We start from the raw sequence: 24,746 nt of genomic DNA on the forward strand, positions 1-24,746 counted from the left end.
GAATTGTTCGGATTCAACCCACCTAAATCGCAACCTAAAATATTCCACATAAATCATTCATTAAGATTTTTAATCACGAGTTTGTGTGCGGCTAACGAACACTAGAAGAATGTTGGTATGAAAAGTTATTTCATAGGTTCCACATATGACATCAGTAATGCGTCTTGACGATAGGAGTAGAAATTTAAGGAATTTTATCAATCTTAACGATAGGAGTAGAAATTTAAGGAATTTTATCAATAATAATAATAATTTTTTTAATTTTATTAATTTAATACATCATATCAATATGATAACATGACAAATAATAAAAAAAATTATGTCAGTAAAAGCTAATTATAAAGATATATATTATAAATATTAATAATTAAAATTATAAATTTTTATATCATGTATTTGTAATTTTTTACCAACTCAACTGAACAGTGATTTTCCAATTTTACGATTGGGTGTGGGAGCCACAGAAGAGGACGGCGGACGCACACACTACTAGACGAGTCATGATTGGATCGCGGGAACAAAGCGCGCGCATTAGCATAGCATTCCTCGCGCGCGGACAACAAGGCCAATGGCACCCACGTGTAGTTCCATTAAAACCAAATGGGCAATACAGAGATTTCAGTGCCCTCTAAACTACTTTCAAAAGTCGAGCACAGAGACACACACACAATTCACCCAAAATAAAATAAAAAACAAGAGAGAGAGAGAGAGAGAGAGAGCAGCGAAGGTTCACTGCGACGTCAATGGCGGTTTAGGGTTTTCATTGACCCTTCCAGAGCCCGAAACTAAACCTCCTTTTTTTAAATTATCCCTTCCCCTCTTTCTCTCTCTCCTTGTCCTCATAAACCCTAGTTTCAATTCAATCCACCTTGTTCAATTCAATCTCTGTAGCTTTTGTTCTGGGAATTTTTTCAGTTTGGAAAGAGCGGCGGTGTGATGGGTGCGCCAGAGAAATCACAGACGGCCAACAATTCGATGCAGGCGAGTGTTAAGCAAAGCTTATTGCTTTTTGTCTTAGAATTGAAGTTTTTACTTGTTCTTTGTTTTTGCTTCACGTTTACATACTCGAACTATTGTATTCCTTAATCAGAGACTTTAACCCAGTGATTCCATTATGTTTCCTTTTTAATTCACCTGCTTTTGACGGCGAGAGCAAGAATTGTAATCTTACAATATTTGATTTGCTTCTATTTTAGGGTTGGGGCGTTTTTTTTTTTTTTTCCTGTTGCTCACACTATTATGAGGCATTCCATTTGCAGAATTATGGAATTTGATGGACTTGGTGTCTTTTAATTGGAGGTGTTTTTAAGCCGACATGGTGCATTTAAACTTTTGTGTGGGTTGTGCTTTAGATTAGAAATGTTGTAAGGTGGGCATTTCTTTTCTGTAAATGAAGTGATTGACACTTGGAATAAGTGGCTCTTTTCTAAAAGAAAAGTGGTAGACATAACATTTCAATGCTATTTGTTCATTACATAATAGGACAAAGGTTGAGAACACTGTCTAGGTTTGCGATATGCTTTTCACTGAGTACATGATGGGATTGGGATTGCTAGAATTAGTAGTGCTAGAAAGCTGAGTCAAGCAATCAATTTTAAAAATACTTGCTAGAGCTTGAGACAATCTTGATGACCCATGTAGTGAGGGCATGTGTGATTTAGCATTTCTTTGAATTGTCCAGGTGGTACTATTTGAGTTTTGGCTTTGCTTCTATTTGGCCAAGTGACATATAAATCCAATAAGTTGGAGTATAACTGTTGATATTTTGGCACTTTGCAAATGACCGCCCCAAAATTTTTAATGCTTACAACTGGTCAATAGTAGAGTATTGTTATTTTTTGCTTGTATTCCATTCCATGTGATCATTCATTCCCTTTTTATCCTAAAGTTTCTGGAACTACCTAAGTTATTAATACTACGGTTCGTTGGTTAATGAACAAAATATAATTTTCAATCATTTGAATCACTAATCTTTCTTCGAGAACAGTGATGAGGAGTGATAAGGTCAGTTACAGTAGGATGTCTTGTGTAGATGGCAACACTTGTTGCTTATTTTCTTCACTGTTTTTACAAGAAATCCTTGCACTCAATTGGAATACTATCTAGTGTGTTTGGTTTGAGTTTTTTGAATTAAGTTTTTTGAAAACTGAGTTTTTTGATTTTCGTGTTTTTTTGTTTTTAGTGAATATTTTTTAAATTTTAAACTTTTTTTTTTTTAACTTTTTTAGATACGCCTTACTTAGATGTATCTAAAAAGTAAAAAATTTGTGAAAAAATATTTTAAAAAATTAATAAATATATAAAAATACATAAAAATACAAAAAATGTACTGAATTTTCTTTTTTTTTTCTTTGTATTTTTGGTATTTAGTGAATTTTTAAAAAGTTTTTTCACAATGTTTTTACTTTTTAGGTATATTTATGTTAGGTATGTCTAAAAAGTAAAAAAAAAAATTTGCTTAAAATATTAAAAAAATTCAGTAAAAACAAAAAAACACTGAAAACAAGAAAGTAGAATTTTCTGAAAAGTGTTTTTGGAAAAGAGGAACTAAGCAAAGTGATTAGTACTCTCAATAATATATAATCACTGTTTGGAGCAGTGTTAAAAAAAAAAAACACTAGTACCTTAGCGAGTTACATCGTGGAATGTACGTCCCGAAACATGGTACACCTTCATTGCAAAATGGTGATTTTTACGATCCAAAGTGATCTCATTCTTTTTCCTATTTATTTTCTTAAAGTTTTACTTGGGAGCAAAAAAATAAATATATTGAATTAAAATTTAGAAATAGTGGGGTTTTGGCACAACAAAATATAAAAAATGGATCATAGTGCTCCTAGATATGTGTTGTACATGCTTAATTTGAAGTATTGTAGTCTATATTTTTATCGGATGTCTAATTGTTAAAAGAAAAGTGTTCTTACATTTAAAAGTATCTTAAATTCTAGTAATGTGATCTATCCAATCCTATCCTTGTATCATATTTTAGAGCATGTGAGTACCAATTTTACACACCTGTTTCTTAGATCGGAACAACCCGTGTTCCAGCCTTCTAGGTAGCATCGTTTTGGAGCCTTTCTATCTTAATTTATTTTTACTTATTACATCCTTGAATCTAATGATTACTATTTTTTGAGTCTAATGATTACTATTGTAAGATACCTTTATGTAATACTTTATTATCATCGCATGGTGATTTTTCTATGATGATATCCTTAGATTTCATACCTGCCATAGTTACTTTTGTCTCTCTGTTTGCGTGTGGTGTTATTTTTTGGGGGTAGGGACTTCTCTACTATTCTTATGACTATTTCAGAATGTTGTGGAAGTATAATAGGTTTACCTTTTAATAATTATAAGGAAGGTTATAGACCTTGGAGATGGAAAAGGGCCGAAGTTGACTTGGTTTCTAAAGTTCAAGGTCGCAGGATACTTAAGAAACTAGTTGCTCAGAAAATTGGAAAACAATTTTTTTGTGATCTTGGCAATGAATCAAGACGCTAATAGATAGTGGAAAGATTATTAATTGGTTACACAGGGTTTTTGCTCATAAAATGAGGGCTATTTTGGAGGTTGTATAATGCAGAGCAAGAAAATTAGAAAAGAATATAAATGGAATTTTGCATTAAAGCACGTTTTGGACATTGTTTATGAAGTTTAGGTTCAATTTTAAGCTTATTTTTATGTTTTTTTAGGTTAAAATGATGACAACAGAAGTTCATTTAATGTTTTGTTTGGTCTTTTAGGTTAAGGGTGTGTTGGTAAATTCTTGATTCATTACACATTGATTGTAGGTTTGCAGTAAGGTTTCATAGGTCACATCATTTCTCAAGTTATATATTTAGGTCTTTGATGTGTGGTCTATTAACTTTGAGGTTGTGGGTTCGAATATGAGGGCAACCATGTGCAAATAATGTCAAAGGTTAAGTTTGTACTCAATTTACTCATCCTAGACCCCTCTTAATGGAAACCAAACTGGGCATACTTGAAAAAAATAAAAGAAAAGAAAAGAAAAGAAAAAAAATTTGCAGTCTTAATCTTGGTAGAGTTGGGAGAAGACTTGCCACCTATGACTATGCTGTGGATCTCTCTATTTAAAGGAGTTAAATTTGAGACTTCGTGAGAAGTTTTGAACTTTCATGAAGTGTTTGAAGTAATTTAAGGAAGTCAAGGTGGAATTTTCATATTATTCTTTTCAAATTGTATTCTTAGCAAATTGTAGAAGGTTCTAACATTTTGTCTTCCTTTTGACCTATGGTCTAAACCCAAAACCCCATAAAGTTTCGCACTTTCAGCAACCGATTGGTTGCAACTTCAACAACTTATCACTTTCTACACTAATCAAAATCCGACCCTTTACAATTCCAGAAGCCTATAACGTCTCTTCTACCTGTTAAACCCCTGAACCAACAAACCTTTCATGGTCCTAGATCATCATAGCACCATTTCTAGGTGGCATGATTCTAAGTTTTCTAAAGCTGTCCTACGTTACTATGAATTGGACCTTGAAAACCAAGAATCTCACCAAAAGTTCCTTGCCACCTAAGGTTATTTGTAATGTGTGTGGATGAATTTCCTATTATCTATTGTCAACTTCATTGAATAGAAAGAGTATACATGTAGATGTGTAGTTGCTATAATTTTCTTACCTCTATTATGTGTAAGATTCCTAAAGTAGGAAACCTGACTCTTTGACTACTAAGGCTGTTGGTGACTTCATTTTGATGGATAATGCCATTATGGACTCCACATAAACTTCTATAAAGATTTAGAAACAAAAGGGTAATCCAAACAATGAAGTTGATGTTTTTCTATTTAGATAAGGAAAACCTGAAGGTTAGGGAACAAGGAATCATGTAAAAACACACAAGTCTGAATGAGCTATGTCCATGTTGGAATGGACAAGCTACTGCTTAAAGCTACATTCAAGATAGAACTTTATGCGTTCAAGCGAAGCATCGTGCGTTCCAACGAACTAAGGATCATGCATTCAAATGATAAAACCATGAATTTGAATGAATAATACACTGATGCATAGATCATGAAAACCAACACATAGGTAAATAAAACCAAGTCTAAGGGTACTAAAGGTTAATAAGTAAATTAGTTAGTTTAGCCTATAGTCCAAAACTTAATTTTCTGAGAACTTAATTTATAGCAAACCCAACAAAACTCATTAAGATAAAAGCCCACTAAATGATGCAAATGAAATGTATGAGTTTTATCTTTTACCTAGAGTCTGTCCTTTCTTTCCATTCATAGTTTGAGTGATCAACTTCAATCTCCAACTCCTAATTACATAATTGCTCAAGAGACTCGACTAAGCTAAAAAAAAATTACACACAATCTCTGGAAAGAAATTCCCGACCCAACACAAAAATGACCAATATGCAGTTCAATGATTGAAAGAATCATGTTTTCTCTATGCTTAGGAGTCATCTTTTAAGAAGCTTTTTCTAAAAGTTCTTTTAGTCAATGCATACACTATCAATGTCTGTTCTTCATGCATAGGTGCATTTGATCGCTGTGTATCATTCTTTAGTGGTGGGTTTCTTTTAGGTGCATTAAGTGAGAATTATGCTACGATTAGAGTGCTTATCATTTTATTTTTTATTTTCAATGAAATTTCAGCGTGTTAAGGTCTACCGCTTAAATGATGATGGGAAGTGGGATGACCAAGGAACGGGGCATGTTACTGTCGATTATATGGAGGTGTGATAGTTTTCATGACCTGGCGCTTAGTTTTCCTTACAGTACTTAATTTATGGTCAATGGTTCTTTGTCAAAATGATTTCTAAAAAATTGACTGGTATTTTGATTGAACTCAAATGTCATGGCACAGAGAGCAGAAGAACTGAGTTTGTTTGTCATTGATGAAGAAGACAATGAAACATTACTTTTGCACCGCATCAGTTCAGATGATATTTATCGAAAGCAAGATGGTATTCTTTCTGTTTATGCAAGTTATTCTTGTAATTAACTTTTTCTGTAGATGCTTATTGTAGGTTATTTTATTTTATTTTCCAGAAACAATAATCTCTTGGAGAGATCCAGAGTATTCGACCGAATTAGCTCTTAGCTTTCAGGAGACTACAGGGTGCTCTTACATATGGTAATATCTTTCTAATCAATTTCTTCTATTGCTTTGTAAATTTATAAGTTCTTCCTCTTTCTTTATTATCTAATAACACACTTCTTTTATGTAGGGATCACATTTGTAACGTGCAAAGAAATCTGCAGTTTAGTACTCTTAACAGTAAGTGTTTGCTATGAACCACTCTAAAAGAAGTTTTGTAAAGTTAGAACTTGTCTAACTATTAGGTTGGTTGTGTTGGGGTGGTCTAGCAGTGCAATTTGAGTTGTTTAGATGATCGATAATCTAAATTGGGCAAAATTCACTTTATCCCCTTGTGGTTTACCCTTTGTGCTAATTACCCCTATCTTTTGAAAATAACCACATATGTGTTCCGTTTAGTTAACAAGTGTGAAGCACATGTAGGGCATAAGGGAGTTATGTGCTTATTAGGGAGTCCCACTCATACTTATTGAATTATCCGAACTTCCAAACTTGGTTTCAAGTAAAAGAGATCATTCCATAGACGTCTCTATTTCGGCATTTCTTAAGCACCATTACTTAAAACACCTTCAGATAAGTTCAACAACTCCATATGGGGCCTTTGTTCTACAGTTTTGTATGTTTGCATTTTAAATATTCATGCACAAAAAGAAAGGTTCGTTGCTGTAGTCAATCTGGCAAGTGATATTTTTCTTCAGATCTTTGATCAACTATTTGAAGATTTTGGTTTGCATCTTTTGACATGCATGTATTATTCATGGTGCTGTGGATGGTTGATTTTTGTTGCTACTTCTGCAGATGAGACTTATCATAGCGTCAATAGTGAGTTGAGAGAGTTGCCTGCAGTTGAGCTGTCTACACTTCCTATAATACTAAAGGTTGAAACTGATTCCTTGTTTTCAATTTTTGGTTATTATATTTTTAATGTTGATTTTTATGCTGCTGGATTGAGTGATTAACATTAAACATATATGGTTAAAAGCCTGCTGATTATTAAAAAGTTTGTTTTCGTAGTTAACTGAAGTTTTTCAGATTCCTACTTGGGCAGCGTATCCGATAACTGTGGTATAACTGAGATCACTGAAGTGAATATAACACTATCAGAGGCTTGTGATTCATGTTTTAGACCCTTGAGGAACACATGAACATTATTTAAACATACACGAAATACATTACAACTTTGAATAAAATAACTGGAAATCTAATAATAAAAGAAAAATGATGTAATTTTATACATATTCTCCTTCTTTAGATTTTAGAAATTAGTGTTACATTGCATTTTGTTATTGTCTTTGTATAACATATACTCACTTATATATAACGTCTAAATAAATATATAAAATTATATATTTTGCGCGTGTTCCCACATGTTGTATCCTATATATTTTTTAAAATTTTCATCTTGGCGTGTCTGTGTTGTGTATGTCATTGTTAGTTCTAAGATGTTATGTGAAAACAAGTTAATTGACTCTTGTTTTAGTTAAAATTAAATTAAAATGAATGCTGAAATGTTATTGGAGGTAAATTAGGGAAAGACATTTATGTGCACTAAAAAAAATCATGTTTTTATTCAATTTTGTGATTCACTTTTCCCCCCCGCTCATCTCTTTTTCCTCATTATGGCAAAATTGATTGTCATTTTTAGTTTTTGAATTTCTGGTGTGTATATGCATATTAAATATTCATGTGTGTACATGTAATAGTTAACACAATTTCATCACCTTTGGTCTTGCAGACTGTGGTTGGGAGTGGTGTCGCTGATCAGATTCGTCTAGCAGAACTCATATTAAATGATGTATGTCTTGTACATCTTTTTTGTGATTTTTGTATTGTTGATGTGATAGATTATACATGAAAAGAAATTGAAAAATAAAACTGATGGCCTGATTTGTTATTGTAATTTTGTATGAGGTTTATTTTTGTAAGTTTAATATTTTGGGGTCTTGAAGAGGTCAAATACCTGGCGACAAAATCCTATGTTCCTTTTCTACTTGGCTTATAACTTCGATTACTCTTGTTAGATTTTTCTGAAGAGGAAATTTATTTTCTTTGCAGCAAGATTTTTTCCGGAAGCTGATGGACCTGTTTGGAATCTGTGAAGACTTGAAAAATATTGATGGCCTTCACATGATATTCAAAATTGTCAGAGGGATCAGTTAGTACCACATTTTACTTTAGTTTCTTTTTGTTATTGTGATAATAATGTTCTTTATTTTTATTGATTTTTTTTTATCTTGTCTTCATATATGTTACTCATTTGCCCGTCTTTTTCCTTCATACTAATGCATTTGTATGTTGACCTGCAGTTTTTCTCAATAGTCCTCAGATCTTTGAGAAAATATTTGGGGATGAATTGATCATGGATATTATTGGGTCTCTTGAATGTAAGTTGTCTTGCTGTTGGTTGGAAAGATACTCTTAGTTACCTTTTGTGGTTTCGTCAATGTCTTTACTGTGTGTAAGTTCCTAGTGCTATTGCTTTAGATGACTATGCATTTTGGCTTCTTTCATGTGCTGGTTATTAATTATAATAATCAACATTCAGAAGACTCTTGTTTGTGGTTTTGGCTGCAATTGTCTTACCTTGATACATATTGTTGTCAATGTTGTAATTGCTGTCTTACCTTGATGTGATTGACTGCCCAAGTTCTCTTTTGCTTTATGCCAAGCTGCAAGTTGCCTGGCAGAAAATTGTTGCAATATGCATAACTTCCGTTAACTTCTTTTATGTTAGACTTTGTTATGCTGTTTTGTCATGGATTGTTGATTTCATAGGTTATCAGCTTTTAGTGTTTACAACATGCTGGTATTTCAGTCATCTTCTTCATTGTTATTTGACACTTATTTGTGGCTCCTCTTTTCTGGCAGTAATGATTTATTGACATTTATACCTGTGTGTTCAATGAAATACTTGCATGTGAATGTGTTTTGTGATTCCTCAATTACACTCTCCTTGTTTGTTTGTGGTTTTTTTAGTTGAAAATGCATCTATTTAACAATCTTCTATGTCTTACTGTCGTCCAAACACCTCTTGGTTGATGATAAACACAGGGTCAGTTATGTCATGGGTGTATTTGCTGTAACACTTGCATGTGGTTTATATTTTGGTCCGTCGTTCTCTGTGATTTGTTGCTCTGTTGGTTGTTGATGAATTGCTTAAAATTGGCCTGCAGATGATCCAGATATACCTCATGTACAACACCATCGCAATTTTCTGAAAGAGCATGTGGTGTTTAAGGAGGTACATATGGTTCCTTTATATTTTTTCCTTCATCTCCCCTTGTGCTTTTTTGAAGTTGAGTGCGCCCTTTTGGTATCAAGCTTTGGTGTATCTGGCATCTTATTTGTTTGCTGTCTGTTGTTGGATTTGCAGGCTATACCGATTAAAAGTCTACTGGTCCTGTCGAAGATACACCAAACATATAGAATTGGCTATTTGAAGGCAAAAATCTTCAATGCTCATGTTGTTTATTTCTTGCTTCCAGCTGGAATATATATCTTATCTTGTTTTATCTTTCTTAGGATGCCATTTTGCCTAGAGTGCTGGATGACGCAATTATTGCAAATCTCAATTCCATAATCCATTCAAATAATGCCACTGTAAGATTTTTAAATTCAAATTTTAATACAGTGTCTTTGGCGGTTCTCTCATTCCTGATTGTGTTATTTCTTTGCAGGTTGTTTCTTTATTAAAAGATGACAGCACCTTTTTTCAGGAATTGTTTGCAAAGTTGAGGTTGTCTACCACTTCTGCGGAGTCAAAGAAAAATTTGGTAATTGCTGAATAACTTCATGTCTTTCCTTGACTTTTTGCCACTGTACGTGCGATGCAGGTTCCAGCATATGGAACGTTGATTGGTTTGCACCTTTTCTTCTGTTCTTTTTGAGCATTGTTAATTAAGTCCTTTACTGTGTTTTGTTCCTTCCCAGACTGCATCCAATGGGGGACTAAACTGGGTGTACATTTACTGTGTTTGTTTCCTCTTATTGAGTTCCTGGTTATTTGTTAGGCTGAAATTCCATTATTATTCACTAGGTTATCTTGCATTTGGTTATATCCCAGTATGCAAGACAAAAAACAAGTTTTTTAATTTTAATTTTTCTTATTTTTTTATTTAATAAGCATGACAAATGTTCATGCTTTGTTTGTATGATGTACATTCTTTCTTTGTATTGTTTCCTAAGTGTAGATATTTTATTCTCAAATAATTGTCTCGTTTGATTTTGAGAACTCAATTCTCCTGAGAGTCATTTGTTAATACATGAATGAAGTAGTTCATTAAAATGCACCAAAGAGGATGTGAGCAACTTGTATGTGCATAGAGTACACAACAGAAGGCCAATAAAAAAAAGAATCATGATACCCAAAGCTCTAGTAAAGAATCAATAGATGTGGCATTGGGCTCCATCCAATCAATAGAACAAAGAGCTGAACTATAAATGCTTTAAATATGTAGTGGTATGTCTAGTCCCCTCGAAGAATAAGTGCTTCAACAAGCATGAAATAAGATTTCCCTCCGGTTATTATGAAACTGTACAATTTTATATTTACATGGTAGGTTGCAATGACGGCATCATTTTTCTTGCTCTAGTCTGGACATTTTCCCTTCAGATTATCTGGTGTCAAATAATTAGAGTAATAGGTGTGTCATACAGTTTGTCATTTGAGAATCGGTCAAGTTTTTCTTGATCGCTATTAGAATATATGTGCTGGCATACTTACATGAAAGAGCTAAAAGGTAATATTTACTTTTGTGTTACATATAATTCATAAATCAGCATGTGCTGTTTAGTCAAGAAAAAATGAAGAAATTTTTGTTAACAAAGTAATGATTTTGAGGAAGTCTAAATCATATTTGTAAACCATGTTGTTCTAGCAAAATAGTTGCATACGCTGCTGTTTTATACATTTAACTGTCATCCTTGGGCAGATTGTGACTCTTAACTTCCTTATGATACATCTTGTCGTGAATTGAACTTGCTTGCTTTTGGAAATAGGTACTTTTCTTGCATGAGTTTTGTAGTCTAAGCAAAAGCTTGCAGATGGTCCAACAACAACGGTTATTTAGGTATGCATCACAGAAGTCATATTTTGGTCACGATGAGCTTTATTTTGCTTAAAACTTTCAAAATTGAAACTCCAATATATGTATATTATCTTTGATACCATCATCTTTAATTATGCGTTCACGTATTTGAAATCTTATATGCATCAATTCATATCAAAATTTTTGAATGACTGTAGAGACTTAGTTAATGAAGGGATATTTGACATCATGGCTGAGGTTTTGCAGAGTCAAGATAAAAAGCTTGTATTAATTGGGTAATGATTTTGGCTATCTCATGCTTTAGTATTCTTTTTTTTTTTCTTTTTCTTTTTCTTCTTTGCATTTATTTATTTTTGCTCAATGATATTTGTCCGAATGATAAGTCATTTTGATGTGTGCAGGACAGACATCCTTATTCTCTTCCTTAACCAGGATCCAAATCTTTTGCGTTCTTATTTCGCTCGGCAAGAAGGGATTCTTCTGTTTGGACTTCTGGTATGTACGTTTTTCACCCCCCTCGATTCCCTTTATTCATGCTTTATTAAAGTTACATCTTCCTTGGGACTTTAAGATAGGAGCTACCCTAAGAGTTACAAGTGTATGTTCTTTTATGTTGATGATAAGAAATCAAGATACGATATATGTAATATTTTAAAAATTAAAGCATTGATACATACTTACTCCCACGTGTGGAGAAGATGTTTTGTGTTTCATTATTGTCCAAAGTCTAAATTGCTTTTCAACATGTGGTCTGTCAAGCGTTCTTCATGCTAGTTATTAGGACAAGCATACATTATATTCTGTGAGACATCAGATCCCAGGACATCTATAGGGCCTGCAAATTTTAAGAAATTAGGGCTTTTTTTTTTTCCTTTTTTTTTAAAATTTGTTGAGAGTTGAGACGCGCCTAATGTGCCATAACAAGGGAAGTTGTCCCTTTCTATATTATTACATTATGTAGCGCTTCAGGATTTGGTAATCCCTTTGTTGCTATTGTTTATTATGTGGTCATTATTACTATTGTAGTTGCTTCTTTGTTTATCCTTGCAATTTCAATTTGAGTATCCTCTTCTCTTATTTTAAATTGGTAGACATGTATTATTTTTTCACTTTTTCTATTCTTCTTCTTTTTGGTTCTACTTTTTTCTCCTACTACTCTCTTTGCTGAAAGAAATAATTACTATGTGGTTGTGTATTTGTAGGTTAAAGGTATGATAACAGATTTTGGGGATGACATGCATTGCCAATTTCTTGAAATTCTTCGAAGCCTTTTGGATTCTTATACATCAGGAACACAGGTGCCATGATTATTCTCGTTCGTTATTCCACTTTTATTTTTTTTTAAATGACTGTAGATTGCCAAATGTAGTCCATAGGTCTTGAAATATCTTTTATTGTCGTCTAATATATGATAGGTTGTAGTTAAACTTTCATGCCATTATTATATATGTTTCCCTTTTGAACTATGTCTGTGCCATATACAATTTCTCAAGCATTAGTTTTGGTCAATGACATTGGTAGCACTATCTGTACTTGGTATTCGTTGTTAGGTTAAATGACACAAAGAATGTTTAAAATTCTGGTCAAGTAACACAGATTTCATAATCATAAAAAGTGAACAACATGGGAATTTCATAATCATAAATAACACAGACTAGGATGATGATAATTGGTGAAATGAATATCGTTATATATTTAGTAAGATAATGCATTGGATTATTTGTAATATCATATACTTTTCTGCTTCATAGAATTTTGTTTTTTTTGTCAAGTGTCATGAAGAAATATTTACAGTCATTGGAGAAACTGGAAATATATTTTCATTCACCATTCAAAGTCCTTTTGCGTTTCATCTGACATCTCATGGGTGTTGCAACATGAGAGGGAGTCTTGATAGAAGTAAATGTTATTTTAAGTCCTCTTAAAGAAACTGAACAAAAAAAAATAAAAAGTATTTTTAAGTTTCTTGTGCCAAAAAAAAAATTTTTTTTGGTAGATTTTTGTTAGTGTTGGCCAATGCTAGGCATCATAGGGATGCTGAACGAGCAGGAAAAAATTTTGACTTGGAAAATTTATTTCCTATTTTATAATTTTATGTCCTTAATGTTTTATTTATTTTATTTTTAATCATAGTCTTATTTTAGTTAGGAGTTTTGTTAATATTTGTAGGGGTGTAATCGGGTGGGTTCGGTCGGATTGAGAGGTTGTCCAAGTTCAACCCAAGTTGTGCAAAGACCTGCCCAGACCCGAATTGTAACCTGAAGTTGCCTGCCCAAGCCCGACTTGAGTTAAATCCGAGTTGCTCGAATTGTAAATGAATTTCAGTTTTTTTGTTTTGTTTTTGCAGCTACATTATTAAATTATTAAAATTTGACTATATATATATATATTTTTTTTTTCTTTATAGAAAATCATTAATACCATCAAAACAAATAATTTATATAATGTAAAAGAGATGTCGTTATAGTAGTCCTTACAATTTATGAGTGAAAATAGAAAAAGTAAGTTTTTATGTTATTTGTATATATAATAATATATATTTAATATAATTTAATAATCTAAATTACTTTAATATGATGTAATGGCTAATAATTTATATGTATATTTAATATTTTTATATATCTATATATGTATAATTCAGGTTTCAGGTTGCTCGGATTGTTTGACGTCTTTGCCCAAGCCCGCCCAAATTTTATTCGGGCTTCTGAATTTTTGCCCAAACTCGTACCAAATTTGAAAATATTTTGTCCAAGCCCTAAAAAAATTCGGACTGGGTTCGGATTACTCGGGTTGAACCCGCCCAAGTTACACCCCTAAATAGGAGCTTAATCTACAAGATTCCGTATTCAAAGCGGGGACAATATCCGATCTCCCACTGACGTAGGTTTACTGAAAGTGACCGAGTCTTCTTCTTTGTCTTTTCTCTTCTCTTTTTTCCTACAGTGTGCTACATCACATAGTTTGTTACCTGTAGCTATGCATAAAAAATAAAAATACATCTAATACTTGGGATGTCTCCTTCGAGACAGTACTACATATTGGAATCAGTTTGGAGTTTGTGTATAGATTTTTTACCAGAAAATATAGGGTCTAAATCGGACAGCAATTTTGTTCAATTACATTCTGAAGGTTCATTTCTATTCATTTACATTTGCACTATAATATTCTAAAAGAAAATTGGATGAGAATTGCTTGTATATTGATTTTCTTTCTCACCTTTTGGTATCATATCATGAAGTGTTTGATCATTTCTTTTTCTTTTTTGCAGAGAGAGACTATCATTGAGATATTCTATGAGAAGCACTTGGGTCAATTAATTGATGTTATAACTTCTTCATGCCCTCCTAACGGCATGGGTCAATCAGTCAGCAAATCTGTGGGCTCCAATGGATGCATTGAAAATCAAATCCGCGCAAAGCCTGAAATACTCTTAAACATATGTGAACTGCTGTGCTTTTGTGTTTTTCACCATCAATATAGAATAAAGTAATCTATTGGTACTCTGCTTCTGTGTCATTTAGTTTGATCTGTGGTGACAATGATTTTTGGATTGACGTGTTTCCTCCTGTTTGCAGGTGCAACTTTCTTCTTAATAACATGGTAGATAAAGTTTTGTTCCTGACTCGTAGAAGGGAAAAATACCTTGTAGTTGCGGCTGTTCGATTTTTTCGGACTCTTATTTCCCGTAATGTAAGTGATTTTCTTTTGATACTTGAAAGAAATTGATGGTTGACATGAATCTTGTCATGATGTATTCCAAAATTTATATGTATTTACCTCAGAGCATGAGTGCAAGTCTCCATTGGTCTTCATTTGCTGGGTGATATTGTCCCCCATTTTTCTCTGTTGGGTAACAAAATTTGGGATGACCGACTGGAAGTGCATCTTTAGTAAGACTTCTTCTCACTTAGGGATTGGACTGTATAACCTCTAATCTTATTTGTAGATTAGGCTGTTGCAGGAATTACAAAAGCTGAAAATTTGAAATTACTTCTATATGAGCATTAAAAATAAGCAACTTTTGTGGCTGAAATTCTATCTGGCCTAATGATTGATGATGAATTTGTGTTAATCAAGTTGCAGTTGGGAAAGGATATGTGGTCTTGTTGGTTTTGGGACCATGGTCTATCTAATCTAGAAAGCCGCTAACTTTTCTGATCGGGGTCTGAGATCAGCTAAGTTGGGGAGGTACTAACATTTCAAAGTGGTCCTCTGCATATGAACTTTTGGCAATGTAGGCCTGGGTTTGAGGGCAGCCAATTAATGTGAAAGGCGCAGTCTTTCTAGTGACGCGTCTATTCATCACTTTTCATTGTCTTTTTTAGATAAGATCATGCTAGCCAGAGTTTGGGGCTCATTTGTCCTAATGACTCTCTGGATAGCACTTCCTTGTTTGCCCAACAAAACCACAGCCTCCTTGATGTTTCTTGGAATGACATGTCATGGTGGAACTTGAGAATTACTGCTCATGTGGCGCCTTCATGGTAGGCACCTCGGCCTAACTATCTTCTAGTTGAAAGGATATATTGATACTTAATTAGCCAGGCTGGTAGACTCTGAAATAGGAGTTTTGACTACTAAGACTTTTTGTTAGACTGAATGACGGCTTGTTATAGGACCAACCACCCAATAATAGTAGTATCTGACCCACATACAATATGTCAATGATTATTTTTTTTATTTTTTTTTATTTTTTTTTCTGAGCTTAAAAGCAGCATAAAATTGAACCAAAACTTGATTACACAAATTTCTTTGTGTGATCCATGCAAAATTCCACATTTCCTGTTTTGTTATTGGTACGCTTCCGCAATTTTATGTAATTTCTTTTCTTCCCAAATGACTGGTTCTTCCATTGTTTCCTTGTGGAAAAGAACCCTTGGAGTTTTGTTGTAAAATATTTTGATTTTAAATCAGGAATGTTGGGGTTCCTTTGCTATAAAATTTTTTTTGTACTTCACCTGTTTTACTATTCTGTTTGTGACATCATGGTCTAACAGTCGATGGCTTGTTAAGCTGCCCAACCGTGAAACCAGCTTAATTAACAGTAAAAACATCATTCTTCAAGTTCAAAAGCACTACCTCTCCACCATGGATCATCTATGACATTGGTTCTAATTCAAACTTGGATTTTGAAGTTTCCATAGATTATGTAAAAAAATGGTATCGCAATTATTGAACACTCGAGTAGGGTTTATTTGATATTGTGCATCTGTTGTCTATCCTGGATGAGACAACAAAGGTTTAGTGATGATCTGCTTACTGCCTGAGGGTACCTATGCATAGTAGATGCTGTCAAGTACTGAAGTTTGTTCTACCACTGGCAAGGTTCACACAGGACTAGCTTTATCATTAACATATTTTCCATTCCTGGCATATTTTTACTGTTGGAAGTTTTTCTGATTTTTCTACTGTTAGTGATTTCATTTCACTAAGGTGCATCCTTTCCAATTTCAAGTTGTTCTAGTCTGTTTTTTGTTTGCTTATTTGCTCACTCTTATCCCTATGCGTTGGGTTGACTTGTCTTGTGCCAAGTTTTTTAGATGTTATTACTATTTCGTGATTCCTTGACGCTCATCTCTACAAAGGGATTTATTTTTCGCTTGGAGCTTCTTTTTTTTTCTTTCTTTGGAACTCTTTATTTGGAAATTGATTTTATATATTTGTGTGTATTGATATTTATCATGTCCTAGTTGTTTTCTTTTTTTGGTTACAACGGAAATAAAGTTCTAGTTGTTTTCAATATTGCTTTTTTCTCTCATTTTTCTTGTTGGCCAGTTTTTCTCCCCTTCCTCCCAAATGTAATCTGATGGCATGTGCATCTGTCAAAGTTGTGTAGGTGTGATTGTTAATAGATGAAAGATCATAGACTGATCCCTGTGATTTCGTGGTATATATAGTTTGTCTAGATGAACACGATGATAAGTACTTAATGAACACGAAGTGCATAGGAAGAGAGAAATCTCATGCTGGTAACTTTATATGGCATTGTGCAGGATGAGCACCTGATGCATCATATTGTGAAGAACAACCTTTTGAAACCAATTGTGGAGGCTTTTATTTGTAATGGGAATCGTTATAACTTGTTGAACTCTGCTGTTCTAGAACTTTTTGAGTATATCCGGAAGGTGACGTTCTCTCGTCAACTTTTTTTTTTTATTTTTTCAACGTTATATGTATTTACTTGCTAAATGGATATATCAGGAAGGAGAATCAGCTGATGAGTCTATTTCATGCAGGAGAACTTGAAGATACTACTCAAGTATTTAGTTGATTCATTCTGGGATCAGTTGGTTAAATTTGAAAATCTAGTTGCCATTCACTCTCTGAAAGTTAAATATGAACAGGTATTCTCCAATTCTCATCTAGTTTTTCCATCTTGTTTTATAGATCTTTTCATGATGAGTGCATTTGCAGTCCCTGGAGAACTCTGGACCGAAAAGTTCCATCGATGTGTTGGAACCCAGAAAACGAATAGATGAGCGTGCCCTGGAGAAAGAAGAGGAAGACTACTTCAACGAGGACAGGTGTGTTTTTATCATTTTGTAATAGTCTCTGCCTTGAGCATTTTAGCCATTAGCCACTGAATGTTGATGTTTGAACAGTGATGAAGAAGATTCAGCTTCTGCATCCATGTCACGTTCCCCCAGTGCACAAGCTCAACCTGTTTTATCCAATGGGTCTGCTGTGAGCTGCCCATCATTAAGGTATTCGAATTGCCTCTCCTTTAAATGTGTTTTTGCATTACTCGGAGAATATGCATGTAATGTGTTCATTTCACTTTTGTAGTTCAAGATCTGGTGGACTTGGTGGACTTGTTGATTATGATGATGACGAGGATGATGAAGACGACAAGCCACCACCAAGGAAACAGTCAGAAATTTCTGATGGAGATGAGGGAACAATGGAGTCCTTTAGGCTGAAACGGAAGTTGGCTTCGAAGGAGGAGCAGGAGCCTGGGCCAATAAAGAAGCAACGGATAGGTAAAATCTCGAAGTCAAAAGATAGTGTATTTGCTTCCTTGTGCTCAACTCTAAGTCATGCAGTGCTACCCGGTAAAAAAACAGCAAACACTATGCATATGGTTCCTTGCTCCCCAGACTCCAAGAATAGCTCAGATGAAGTGAATCACCCAGATAAGAAATCCATAAGCTGTTCTGATAACTCTCCTAGTTTAGATGAGGAGAACCATAAAGATACAGAACCCACTGGTCCTAGAAGCTGCTCTGATAGCTTGCACAATATTCAAGACAATAAACAGCTAAGTGGAGAGGACAGCCCATTAATTCCGCCAAACTCCTCACCAGAAATGGCTGTTAATGGGTCTTAAAGTTGTGTTATCATCTCTTACATTTGGCCAGTGTATGCTCTAGTTGGCAATCAGCCCTGTGCTGTGCTGCTCGAGGAGCTTTCTTCCCAAAGAAGTGAAGAATGGAACTGACATAATGAAGATGACTGGTTTTACGCCCCTTTCCACCTATGCTGGGAGAGGATTACTGTACAGTGCCATTGAAATGGCAGGGAGAAATTCATACCCTTGTATTGTATGCACGAACTTCCCCTTCTTTCTGATGCTTTGAGCCGAGTTATTGTTTCTGCTGTAAAACATTCATTAGCATGAATTTTTCTTTTCTTTACCCTTTACATTTTCCTTGCGCTTCTACTCACTTCTGCATAGTTATATGTGAACTATATGTGATAGATAGGGCACCAACATGGCCCCGTATAGTTTCCCTTCATTTTGTTTTTGTTTTTGTTTTTGTTTTTGTTTTTGTTTTTGTTTTTGATTTTGATTTTGATTTTTTTGTTTTTTTTTTGTTTTTTGGTGGGTGTGGGCTGTAACTGAGAGAAAGTTTTAGTGACGGGGTCTGAGGCTAATTTTTCTTAGTATAATTTTATTTATAGACATCCATCTGTACATTTTGAAACTCTCTCTGAAGTGATATTTCCAATCAGACTGTTAACTGGGAAAGGTCTCTTATCTAGCCTATTGAGATTATAGTTTTGCCATGTTAAACTACACAGGTTATAGTACATTGTACATTGTGAGATTTGGTGGTCAATCCAGGCCATTGACAGGCATGGGTCTGCAGTCTGATCGGTTTTTGCGATTGGGCATTTGCTCCCTAATTAAGATTAAATTTGATACATTGACAAGCTTAGATTTTCCATATCCGAATCAAGTCATTGTTTCTTTTGTACTCTTTTTTTGTTATACTTGTTTTTCCTTACGTTGTATTTGGTTGGGAGATTTGAAAAGGGAAAGAGAAAGAGAAAAGATATATAAAATTAAATGAAATGTAAATATATTTTATTCATATTCAACCAATTTTTTTTATTTATTTTTCTTGTTAAATCTCTCCTCAAATCAACACAGCATCAATGATCCAGACCTGCTTGTTTTGTTGATGCACCTGGCATTAGGATATGTTTTCAACTATAGCAAGCAGGTGCATAGCAGGTTACCTGCGAGCGTCAAATTTGTTTTTTTGGGTTCTATTTTGGCACTAAAGTGCTTCATAAACAAATTTATTACAAGCTGTTTCACCTCGAACAAGACAAGTATCCCAACAATTAAGTAATGTTACGCATCATGAAATAAATATCATAAAAAGTTTCATGAAACTAATCTAAGGGTGATTGTATAACATACAATAAAACACTATAAATATTATAAACTAATCTAAGGGTGGAGAATCGTCATGAAGACTTTTCATGATATTTCTATCATGATACCTAGCGTTATGCCTATCGATAACCATTCACTGACTATTAATTTAAGTCAAAATTAATAAAAATTACACTAAATAAAACTAATACAATATATAATCATGAAAAATCAGAAAAAGCCCCGATCTTGATTACACATTGCTTGTTAAAAAATTTTCATCAAATAACAAAAACAAAAGCTTGAATAATTTGTTTGCCTTATTTATGTGATATTTTTGGTGTTTCTTTTACCAAGCTTTCTAATTGCTGGAGAATCAACCCTACTTTTAATTGGATCTTGATTGGAGTCTAAAAAATAGAAATGTCAAAACAAAAGAGAGATGATTAAGGACTAGTTTTAGAAATTGTTGCCTGGGTTGATTTGAAATTTTTTTTAGTGAGAATTTAAATTATTAATATAGGATTTGATTCAAAAAAAAAACTAGCGAGGATTCTAATTCTTTATTGTTGGATTAATAGTGATAGTAAATTAGTAATAAGTTAAAACTATAATTTACAACTAATTTTCTTATTTATCATTTATGTGAAAATTCCTCCCGAATTATTCCTATATTTTACTTTGCTTTAATTTAATATTTTGTACAAAAACTATACAAAATGCTATAGATCTCAAAAAAAAATATCAAATATTTTTCATAATAGTATAATATTTTGTAAAAATACTATAGATCTCCACACAAAAAAAAAAAAAAAAAGCCAAATATTTTGCATAATATTTTACTCATATATATATATATTACGTTACGTAAAATATTTAATAATTATTTTTTATTACAGCGTTGCTCAAAACTATTCATTATTTCAAAATTGATTCAACAAGCGGTGGGTTAGTTCTAGAAAGTGGGCATGATGCTCGCATTCTCGTCACCGGAAACTCAGACACGTAAGGCCACTATTCCACGCGTCCACTCGCAAAACCTACACACCCACACACACATTCTTCTTCTTCTTCTTCTTCTTCTTCTTCTTCACTCTCCCCTCTTTCTCTCTCTGCATTCTGTAACTGTTAATTTGCTGCGTTTATGGTGTGGTGGTGTCGTGTGTTTTGAAATCAAAGAAGAAACATAAGAGCAATGAGCGGTGATTTAGAGACAAGAACACTTCTGGATGAGCTTCGCAGCTTCGACAAGGGAGGCCTCTTCGATCTCGGCCACCCTCTCCTCAACCGCATCACCGAAAGCTTCGTCAAAGCCGCTGGGGTATAAATATATATGTAACTTTGTATCTCTCTCTCTCTCTCTCTCTCTCTCTCTCTCTAAACGATTCTTTTGTCAAACAGATTGGAGCAATCCAGGCGGTGTCGCGCGAGGCCTATTTCACAGCCCTTGAAGGTGTGATGATACGATTGTGTTTGTTAATTTGTTTTTGGTATATCGAATCATGAATTTGTTGATTTGAATGTGTTTATATATATATAAGTTGTATGAATGCTTGCGAGTAAATCAGGAACAGGGGCGGATAGCGGTGGTCTACCACCGGAGATCACGGCCGGAAAGAAGCAGCGATTCCCGGACCTAAGAGGTTCGTGATTTCTGCTCTGTTTCGACACCTTACAATTTGCATTATCGATGTATATCTGAATTTTGCTCTTGTAGTAAGAACAGAACTGTATAACCTGTTTGTGAAATGTTGTGTCACTGTACAATGTTGCCCTGAGATCTTCGTTGAGAGATCGGCGTTTATTAACATTATATAAGGGTTTTTTTTTTTTTTTTTTTTTATAAAAAAATGATCTATTAGCTTTTCAATGACTAAGATATCTATTAAATGAGACTGTTGGGAATGGTTCAGTTGTTCTTTTCAGCTTAGCTTAGGTTTGCTAAAGCCTGCTTCTTGTTGTTGGTAATGGTAAGGGGTTTCCCCATGATCTTGCTAGAATGTTTCATTGATAGTTGATAACTTCATAATTGAAAACCTGCCATATCAACTATCAACACAGATGAAAACATCAAAGAAATGTTGGTATGCGCTGCATAGATGAGCTGAACCTAGTTGCATTTTATCGGAGGAGAAAAAGGGAAACCAACTTCAATCACATTGCACGATTTGGTATTCTTGTAATTTATATTGTCTCTTTTCACTCCCTACAAATTCTTCCATTTGTAGAGAATTTCTTCGTCTTATCTTATCCCTAGAGTTTTGATAATTTGTATGTGCATGGCAACTCCCCATGTCTCTTACTATCTAGCAAATGATATATAGCAGCAGATGTTGAGCTAATATAGAAATCCTTTATATAGACTTCACTAATTAAACATTCATTTTTGGAGGGTTGGGTTGTGTTGTGTTCGGGTGAAGGGACTGGTGTTGTCTTGGGGTGTTTATGTCAGAAAATGGATCAGAAACGTTTATAGCTTTTGTAACCTGATGGATATAGTGAATGAACTACAGTTTTGGTCTGGAGCTGTGTTTGTTGGGGCAGATTGATGAACTATGCATTTGTTTTCCACTCATTTTGGCTTTTTTTTTTGGGAGGAGGACTAAGTATAAAATTCATCTAAACATTTTACATGGGTGGTATACCATTTGACTATCATAGCATGCTATTCTAATTTTATGTGGAATGCTGCTGAAATCAGTTTGTTTGAGAAATTCCTTTAGCCATGTATTTGATTTTCCTTTAAATGCTTTGCAGGGGAAACCAACAAAAAATCTCTTGAAGCCTTGGTAAGATTCAAAACTAGTGTGTTACATTTTGATCTTAAATAACTAGCCAAAAACAAAACAAGAAGCAAATCAGGTCTTTGATGGAACCATGACATGGTGTCATGGAACAACCAATAAATACTTAGAATGGATGGTAAATGGCATTGGCAGCTGATATTTATTGTTAGTGAAAGGAAATTTTATTTGGCTTTTTGTGTATTGGCTGGGTGGCTCATTTATGTTGAAATAATAACAAAAATACCAATAAACATATCAACTAGACACAATGTTAGGTGGGCCCAGATCAAGTGGTAGGATCCTCATGCAAGCTGTGTCTTGTTGGTATATTTGTTGATGTTCATAGCATTACTGTGTTATTGTGCAGTTCTATTTCTAAACCCTTCTTGTTACAATGCTTTCAGGTGAAGAACACCGGAAAAGAATCTCTACAGTGGGGTAAGCTGATACTGTTTTGTCCTCATCCTCATTTGAAGTCTTTCTTGGAGATCCAAAGGAAGTTAGATGAATGAAATCTGGCCTAGTGGCTACCATAGGCTTAACCATGTCTTCATGTCGAGCTTTCATAATGTATCTACCATGTTTAGCATTCTTGTTTTTAGTGGTATGGATGTTGATCTTACAAATTCACCCTGAAGCACAGAAAACAAAACCAGGGAATCTTTTATTTTTTATTTTTAAAATAAAGATAAGGAATAACAGAGGGAGATATATTATTGATTTTACACCAGCAATCTATGTGATCAACCCTTTTTGCAGTTTCTCTAGACATTTCGACAAACTCTAAAAATTCGAAGTTTTTGTGGACTTTCACTCTCTCATCTATTGAAAGGATCTCTCTTTCCCCCCTAATGAAGATAGCTAGGTTGGTATTTGAATTGTGGATTATAGATGGCTGACCGGCTGGTGCTTCCACAAGGTCGGATAATTTTGTAGCATATGATATGACTGATGAATCCTAAAGATGCTAACAATCATTCTTCTACTTCAGGACTGGCTGCTGGAATGTACTCAGGTGTCACCTATGGGCTAAAGGAGGCTCGTGGAACTCATGATTGGGTAATGTTTCTAATCATGTGTTGTATTCATTACATTTTTTTAAATTCATATCCTGAGATACCATGCCGTCTCCTATTTCATGTATCTTAATTTGTTCGTAACAGCATATTGTTTTCTTATTTTGCAGAAAAATAGTGCAGTGGCAGGAGCAATAACAGGCATGGCGCTGGCACTTACATCAGAAGATTCTTCCCATGAGCAGATAGTGCAAAGTGCTATTACTGGTGCAGCAATCTCCACCGCCGCAAACCTTCTTGCAGGGATATTCTAGGTTGGCAGTAGGCCAATGCTTGCCAGGAAGTCATTTTGCTTTCTTGTCTATTCTATATGCAACAATGTCTAGTTCTTGTCTAAAAAAAGAAATCATTCCGAGTGTTGTCTTTAGACTAATATTTTGTTCAATGAGCCAACTCCCAATCCTTGGAGCGTTTGTAGTAGTTGGTTAATCAAGTTCAGATTTTATTCTTATTATAGGATCCTTTTGGTTGGTTCAAACTGCTGAATTGAACGTTTTAACAGTTCCTTTTTGGTGTGTATGGGTGCAAATTGGGAGAACGATTTCAAAATCACACTTGAATGTTCGAGGCAACACCTTGTGCTATTTCCAGTGATCTCTCTCTCTCTCTCTCTCTCTCTCTCTCTCTCTCACACACACACACACACACAAGATTACTCTGCATCAGATAACATAGGTTGATGACTAAAGAACCATGAGGGGTTGCCTACTGGTTTAAGATTGTCATGGAGACCAATCATAAACCCACATCAACCCACATCTGAATGTTTACTGTTCAACTTTTGTTCGTAACACCTTGGCTTATTTGATACCTATGGATTGTTGGTGTTGGCAACATCTTGGCTTACCTTGTGGTGTATTGTTGGTGATTACAAGTATTTATGGTTTATTCTGATGAATTGTCAGTGATTGTTGATATTTGAAATTTACTTTGTAGAGATAGGGTCATCATAGTGACCCTGAAGGGTTCTTGTCATTCAAAAGGGTTGATGACTTGAGATGTTATAACAACAATTTATTCGTTGAGATGGATATTTTAATGAGTGATTCTTCACTTCTTTCTTGTATTCTTCACTTGTCTTGTCTATGCTGCTAGCCTTTGTAGCATTCAAGCTTACAATCTTAATATTGACTGCTCTAATCTAATTTTGTGGAC

At 34.2% G+C, this 24,746-nt stretch overlaps 2 protein-coding genes across 8 annotated transcripts; both read left to right on the top strand.

The window, feature by feature from the left end:
• The first annotated feature begins 620 nt into the window (after positions 1-620).
• On the top strand, positions 621-19,093 carry LOC114277623 (binding protein). 4 transcript variants are annotated; one of them, XM_082875855.1, is made up of 24 exons: positions 621-981; positions 5,632-5,712; positions 5,843-5,942; positions 6,028-6,112; positions 6,207-6,256; positions 6,875-6,954; positions 7,812-7,871; positions 8,132-8,231; positions 8,383-8,460; positions 9,250-9,317; positions 9,450-9,518; positions 9,599-9,676; positions 9,754-9,849; positions 11,075-11,145; positions 11,322-11,399; positions 11,526-11,619; positions 12,327-12,422; positions 14,393-14,610; positions 14,700-14,814; positions 17,118-17,249; positions 17,361-17,468; positions 17,539-17,648; positions 17,727-17,828; positions 17,911-19,093. In XM_082875855.1, the coding sequence occupies exons 1-24, from the start codon at positions 937-939 to the stop codon at positions 18,449-18,451; spliced, it is 2,655 nt and encodes an 884-aa protein (XP_082731981.1). In that variant the 5' UTR covers positions 621-936; the 3' UTR covers positions 18,452-19,093. The 4 variants fall into 4 exon arrangements, with proteins under 4 accessions (XP_082731981.1, XP_082731982.1, XP_082731980.1 ...); XM_082875856.1 differs by having other exon boundaries at positions 17,917-19,093; XM_082875854.1 differs by having other exon boundaries at positions 9,250-9,518.
• Positions 19,094-20,628: 1,535 nt separating this feature from the next.
• On the top strand, positions 20,629-24,163 carry ATOEP16-2 (Mitochondrial import inner membrane translocase subunit Tim17/Tim22/Tim23 family protein). Of its 4 annotated transcripts, none has more exons than XM_082875860.1 (8): positions 20,629-21,050; positions 21,131-21,182; positions 21,298-21,372; positions 22,487-22,518; positions 22,920-22,953; positions 23,275-23,380; positions 23,507-23,574; positions 23,702-24,163. In XM_082875860.1, the coding sequence occupies exons 1-7, from the start codon at positions 20,925-20,927 to the stop codon at positions 23,568-23,570; spliced, it is 489 nt and encodes a 162-aa protein (XP_082731986.1). In that variant the 5' UTR covers positions 20,629-20,924; the 3' UTR covers positions 23,571-23,574; positions 23,702-24,163. The 4 variants fall into 4 exon arrangements, with proteins under 4 accessions (XP_082731986.1, XP_082731983.1, XP_082731987.1 ...); XM_082875861.1 differs by having other exon boundaries at positions 20,650-21,050; positions 21,304-21,372; XM_082875857.1 differs by lacking the exon at positions 23,275-23,380.
• The last annotated feature ends 583 nt before the right edge of the window (positions 24,164-24,746 follow it).

This window comes from Camellia sinensis, chromosome 6, assembly GCF_055761805.1.
Source record: "Camellia sinensis isolate YWXY chromosome 6, ASM5576180v1, whole genome shotgun sequence".
Lineage (NCBI taxonomy): Eukaryota > Viridiplantae > Streptophyta > Magnoliopsida > Ericales > Theaceae > Camellia > Camellia sinensis.

Excerpts from the sequence above, each read along its gene's own strand:
- ATOEP16-2 (XM_082875857.1), top strand. The coding sequence starts at position 20,925 with ATGAGCGGTGATTTAGAGACAAGAACACTTCTGGATGAGCTTCGCAGC. Across the intron at positions 21,373-22,486 it reads GCGATTCCCGGACCTAAGAG|GGGAAACCAACAAAAAATCT; the intron begins GTTCGTGATTTC and ends AATGCTTTGCAG. Across the intron at positions 23,575-23,701 it reads CTCGTGGAACTCATGATTGG|AAAAATAGTGCAGTGGCAGG; the intron begins GTAATGTTTCTA and ends CTTATTTTGCAG.
- LOC114277623 (XM_082875854.1), top strand. The coding sequence starts at position 937 with ATGGGTGCGCCAGAGAAATCACAGACGGCCAACAATTCGATGCAG. Across the intron at positions 8,232-8,382 it reads CAAAATTGTCAGAGGGATCA|TTTTTCTCAATAGTCCTCAG; the intron begins GTTAGTACCACA and ends GTTGACCTGCAG. Across the intron at positions 9,850-11,074 it reads CGGAGTCAAAGAAAAATTTG|GTACTTTTCTTGCATGAGTT; the intron begins GTAATTGCTGAA and ends TTTTGGAAATAG.